This window comes from Hevea brasiliensis, chromosome 11 (genome assembly GCF_030052815.1).
Source record: "Hevea brasiliensis isolate MT/VB/25A 57/8 chromosome 11, ASM3005281v1, whole genome shotgun sequence".
Classification (NCBI taxonomy): Eukaryota; Viridiplantae; Streptophyta; class Magnoliopsida; order Malpighiales; family Euphorbiaceae; genus Hevea; species Hevea brasiliensis.
In genome coordinates this window covers 16,423,720-16,429,941 of record NC_079503.1, presented here as the reverse complement: position 1 = coordinate 16,429,941, position 6,222 = coordinate 16,423,720, and the positions used below count along the sequence as shown (strand labels likewise).

The window sequence follows — 6,222 nt, the reverse complement described above, 5'->3', positions numbered from 1 at the left end:
AAATGGAATAAAATTAAATTATTTTTAATAAAAATTGATATGTGATTTTATATTTTTAGGGACTAGTCTGTAATTTACCTAATTTAATTTGTCACTGAAAGCGAGGGCTTCAGGCTTCAACGCTAAAATCTTCATCCCCCGTGGCTCAGCCGCCTTGAAGCACTCCAGCGGTAGTATTATAATCTTCTCCGTCCAGTTTTCAGCTCCGATGGAATGTTGCATTCCTCACCGTCACCACCATTTTTCAACCAAACTCTGTTTCTCATTTTCTTCTCTCTGCGCATCAAAATCCTTTATTGCTCCTCCTAAGAGGCCCTCAACGGCGCGGACATTTCCACTTCGCGCCCTTATTTCTAATACTAGAAGCAGTAGTGCCAGTACCAGTAGCTTCACTTGGGACGACGTCGTCCGAGTCTCTCAACCTGATCATGTTCCTCACGATTCCTCAGATCTCTCTGGCTTTTTCGAAAAGATCGAAGTCTGCAATCGCGGCTCTGTACCTTCTCTCTCTCTTACTCATCTGTTTGGTTGCTTAGAAAGTGCAAAAGGGGCAAGAATGAAAGAAAAATCGGTACACTGTTCTTATTCTGTGATTGTAATGTTTGTAGGAAAGGCAATCTGAGTTTATTCGATTCATTATCGAAGATCAAATTGTTGGTTATATACATAACGGGTAACATCTTTTTCATTTCCCTGTTTTATGTTTTCTAATGCTAATTGAGTATTGTTTAGAATTGTCGTTTTGAAAATTTTGTGTGCAGTTTTGTTGATCGGTTGAGGACGTTCAAGGATGTTTTTGTTTTCCCTCGAAGTAATTCCGATGGAGGTCGCTTTCAGAGCTATGTAACGTTACATGAAATGCTAAAGACGCCGGAGGATAGAACTAGAGTTGTTGGAGAAGTTATCAAATGTTTAGGAGAAGAAGAACTGATTCCAGGTATACGAAATGAGGTATAGTACTGAGGATCACTATATTGATTGTCATCATAGTTGTATGCAACCAAAATGTGGTTATGATTATGTGATGGGTAGTTGGACATCTCTGGAGATTTACCTGAATTTGATCAATTTTGATTAGAGAGTTGAAATTTAAAATTTTTGTGATTTGGATTATTATTGATTTCACTTGTTTTAATCAGCTGTATCCTGTGGTATCATCGTTTGGTTCTCCTGTCTACTTTTCGTTGGAACGTGCTGCAGCTCCTTATTTTGGAATAAAGGTGTGTTTCTGTTGTTGGTATTGTTTCTGCTGAATAGCATAGCTTTTGCATTTCTTAATTCTTTTCTAGTATTGATGTTTGTTTTTCTTCTGAGAATAGGCCTATGGAGTTCACATGAATGGATTTGTTGAAAAAGATGGGGAGAAATTTCTATGGATTGGAAAGAGAAGCGAAGTGAAACCCACGTTTCCAGGGATGCTTGATCACCTTGTTGCTGGAGGACTGGTTTGTAACTGCCTATAAATTTATTTTCATGTGTTGGTAATTCTCAATCTTGCTTATGTCCAATTCAATGGAATAATGTTTAGCATAAAATGCTTAGTTAACTCGTTTGGCTTCTTGGACAAGATCTTCTCTTATCCTCTTCTTGAATTTTTTTTAAATGTTATTTTTTTTTTTTATGTCTAAAATCTTTTCATCTTTCATTTAGAAGATGTATTTTCTTAAATATATTAGTTAGAGAGTATTAAAAATTTAGAGAAGTTAAATTTGATATATTTGTCATAAGAACTCCAAAATAATAAAACAACATTTTTCAATATGCTTTTTTCTTAACAGCATCTAAGATGGTGCTTTTCTAAAAAGCGCTTTTTTAGCCACTGAACCTCAGTGCCAAATGGAGCTTTAATCAAGCAATGAAACATGCTTGTGTATTTTGTGAGATAATGATGTAGAAGGGGGTTTCATATCATATTAATCAATACTTCAATTTTAGAAGGCTAAATGTTATGAAGACAGTTTTTTGGTGAAACCATGAGAGTGTAAAGTTGAATTGAGCTTTGAGCATGAAATGTTGATGTTAACCTGAGGAAGGTGGGAAGTTGGAAGTTCTTTTTAGAGTTCCAACTATTTGACAGGTGGAAACTGGATGGAATTGTTTGATTTAGAGCTTCTCTTGCATTGTAATAGAAGGATGATCTTTTAATAAGACTGCCCTAGGATGCTTTTTTTATTTCTATGCAAACTCTTATATATTTCCATTGTGGCAATGGCAGCCTTATGGGATCTCTTGTGGAGAGAATGTTATGAAGGAATGTGAAGAGGAGGCAGGAATACCTCAATCCATTTCACACAAGTAAGTTTTCTATAGCCACTGAATTATTCAGTACATCCAGCATGCATTGTATTGTATTGTATTGGCCAGGAAGTCAATCCTTGGGATGGCAGATTCACATCCTCAATTGACCTTGATACTGTTGCAGCCACTCTCTTTCTGATGATGTTTTCATAATTGTTCCTCTCACAGAGCTGTACCAATTGGTGCTGTTTCTTATGCGGACATTGAAGGTTATAGATACAAGAGAGATTTTCTATTTTGTTATGATTTGAAACTTCCTGATAGTTTTCTACCTAATAATCAAGGTAAAGTCATCGAGCTTCTTCTTGCATTCAGTTTAGTTGTAGTTAAAAGTTGATATCCTTGGACATTTTAAATTTGCTTCTAAATTTGAATATTACATCCTTGAACCATATATTTCTCTGCAATTTTATCTAATCCTTTATGATGCCCTTATACTGTGGCAGATGGAGAAGTGGAGAGTTTCAAGTTGATCCCTGTGAAAAATGTTGCAAATATTATTCGGAGGACACATTTTTTCAAGCCAAACTGCTCCCTTGTCATTATTGATTTCCTGTTTCGGCATGGGTATTTCTTCTCTATTGTTTCTGCTATTTGTTTTGACCCTTTTGATTTGTCATTTAATCATTTTCAAACCTATGCCTAGTCATTTAACTTAAAAGACAGAACTCTTATCTATATTATCGATAGTAATATCCATCTATTGATTAGTCCCAAATTATCTATGAGGTCGTCAGCTCCATCCTCTTTCCTTCACTTGTGTGCGTCTCTGACCTACTTCTAGCACATGTTACAGCCAGATACTTAACGCATAATTAACTTTTTAGATTCTGCCTTTCATATCTAAAGGCCTTCCCAGCCAGTAAAGAAGTCAGCGAGCCTCTCTGACTCTGCATGTAGGATTTTGCTGCCTTCCTTCCCTTTTATGAAGCCCCAAGCCTGGACTCAAGGCTTTGATCCTGGAACATGTACAGGGAGAATAGAATAGGCTTAAGCAATCTTGTTATGGAAAGGTCGAAGAGGGAACAAATCATCAATACATATATATTCCTGATCATTGAAACCTATAGAAATCATGAAGGGGATCAAAATGTATCTTTAGTGGCCCTTCGCCAGTGCTGTGTTAGCCGTTTAACAAGGTTGTCATTGTTCAAGTATGGAGAAAATTACTAGAGGCACAACTCAAGTGTGTACTTTCTAATCCTTTGCCTTATTTTAGTCTAGTCATTGCTTGTTTATTGCATTGTAGCTCTTGAGTGATCTGAACTTGGACAGAGTTAAAAAACAAAATAGTAAACATATTTACAACGTGGTGATTATGCTTTGAGAATTCTAAATCATCTGCATTGGTTGCAGGTATATCAGTCCTGAATGCTTCGGATACTTGGATCTATTGCAAAGTTTGAGGAGTGGAGATTGCTCCTAGATTTTTTGGGTGGAAATTACCCTTGGACAAGTGACATTCTTTCCTTGTAATTTGTTCTTATCAGAACCTTATGTATTACTAGCAAAGCAATTACTAATTTTGCATTTTGAAAATGGTGAGTGAAGCCTGTACTCACGTGATAGTGGATTAAAGATGCAAGCCAATTCTTACCGAAGAATATAGTGGATCCCACATGTTACAAAGAATATAGTGGATTGAAGATGCAAGCCAATTGTTACTGAAGAAGCCTGGGATCATCTTTCCTTATATTTTTCTTGCTACATTTGGTAGACAGTAGTGCAATATGATGTAATCAAATTTTCTATTGAGATTCAATAAAAAGGTTAATTACATTATGTTATGGTGTACCAAATCTTTAAAGTTTTTGCTATGGTGGTTCCGTGATTGTTATTTGCCTATTGTGCTTCATGACCCAGTGCCGTTGGGGTAGGTTGAGCATTTGTAATTAGCAAGGAAGACGTTTGATATTCTTTCTTGTTTCAAAGCCTTCGTCATCCCAATGTCTCAAGAGTAATGCCCTACTCTTTGTGGAACGTAATTTTGCTTAATTGACAGAACTTTTAAAGCCAAAACTAAACACGTCATTCATGAAACGGTAAAAGAAGAGTTTCAAGCACATGTTGCGACACAACTCTTCTAAAAAGCAGGCAATTTTTGCATGAAGCTCCTTGGGTAGGCCTACCATGGGTGGATTCCAATTCGTGGCCAAGAGTGAATTTAAACCAGACAAAAGGTGGCCAATTTCCAAGGGTTCTGATGTGATTTCAGGCTAGCTCAGGGGAAATTCTAGTTACAGTTTGGATATAATTTTAAGTCTAGGCAATCTAACAATTGAAACAATTTTCGATGTTTTTATAGAAAATCCTCATTTGAATTGCATCGATGGGCTGAACCGCTAGTTCCAGTTCTGATTCATTGAGGGTGACGCCGCAACTGCCTCTGCCTTCCCAATTTCAGTCCTAAATTTGACTTTGCTGATTCTAATTTAATTTCGGGCTCAAACCGGCCTTTGACCAGGCCTGTCCATGGTTTGTTAGGCCTGTAACTATATAGTCAAACAATAAAAAAATCAATTTGGGTTATACTTTCAAGAACCATCAGAAACAATTTGGGGGATCGCATTCATCGCGGCATCCAAAATTAGACATTTGTGTGGCAAGCACAAGATTAGCCACGTTATTACACCATGCTGAAATTGAAGTATGAAAGATTCTTATACAGTGGTAATTGCAGCCACTGTATATCCCTACAGTATTTCTAATGCTTTTGCCGTTCAAGTGAAGCAAGACATTGTATAATTTCACATGCTCTCAACTCAAACTCAACTTCTGGATCTCACTGGTTTGAAGAGAGAATCCACTTCATTTTCATCAACTTCTTCCATACTTGGGGAATTTCACCTTGGGTTCTGCATAGACATATCATGAATACTACAAAGCAAAATAATTTAAGCCTATATTTGGTAAGACATCATGTAATGAGATGAATGATATTTTGGTGGTCGTGGCAATGGCATTAGTGAAGTGGTAATCGTTGGATGATAGTAATAGTAGTGGTCAAGTGATGGTGATAGCGAAAATAATTATCAGATGATAGTAGATGTGCCCATTAGGTGTTGGAAGTAGCCAAGTGATAATATAGTAGTAGTGGTGACAATGAAAAAAATAATTCAAAATAAATAATCATAGTTATATATATTTTTATATGGACTAAAAGCATATTTTAATTTTATGACTGTTACTTGAAAAGTGCAGTGGCATCCTAGCCTTTAAAAATTAAATATATTTTTTAAAAAGTAAAATTAATTGAAACTTACAATCCTATTCATCATCCAAATTGAAAAAAAAAAAAATTGGACTAATTTAGAATGCCTATAAACTTTTTTAGTAAAGGTCAGGAATTAATTTATATATTTTATATTTTTAAATTTATTAAATTATGAAATTTCAAGAGTGAGATGGAAGTTTTTAAAATTGAGGGTGTAACTATGGACTTTTTTGACAAAGGTGAAGGGTTAATTTATGCATTCAATCTTTTTTATATGTAATAATTATTACATTAGTTAAGCTATAATTTATTATCTGGTATAATTTATTATATAATACAATTATCAATCCATTATATTAAAGTTTTATTGCATAACCAAATAAAACAATAAAACATGAAAGGAGGTCAAATGATTGAGTGAAAGGAAGTTATGATACGAGTCTCACAACTTGAGAATGTGAGATAATAGTAGGCAGCAATCATTTTAACCTATTAGCTAGAACCTTAGCAATAATCTTGTAAAGAACATTACAAAGATAAATAGGTCGAAGGTCTTTTAATGTTGAAAGAACTTCTTTCCTAGGAATGAGAATGATAATAGTATCGTTGAGTTTGCAAGGAAAGACCCCTTGCTCAATCCAACTCCTACGACTCTTAACCATTTCATCACAAATAATGCACCATAATTTTTGGAAAAAAGTTGGATTTAT

At 35.2% G+C, this 6,222-nt stretch overlaps 1 protein-coding gene across 1 annotated transcript; it reads left to right on the top strand.

Annotated features, from left to right (window-relative positions):
* The first annotated feature begins 107 nt into the window (after nt 1-107).
* On the top strand, nt 108-4,080 carry LOC110654428 (nudix hydrolase 20, chloroplastic). The gene is made up of 9 exons (XM_021810416.2): nt 108-496; nt 609-673; nt 762-951; nt 1,140-1,220; nt 1,320-1,445; nt 2,216-2,295; nt 2,467-2,582; nt 2,745-2,865; nt 3,655-4,080. The coding sequence occupies exons 1-9, from the start codon at nt 209-211 to the stop codon at nt 3,722-3,724; spliced, it is 1,137 nt and encodes a 378-aa protein (XP_021666108.2). The 5' UTR covers nt 108-208; the 3' UTR covers nt 3,725-4,080.
* Nucleotides 4,081-6,222: the final 2,142 nt, after the last annotated feature.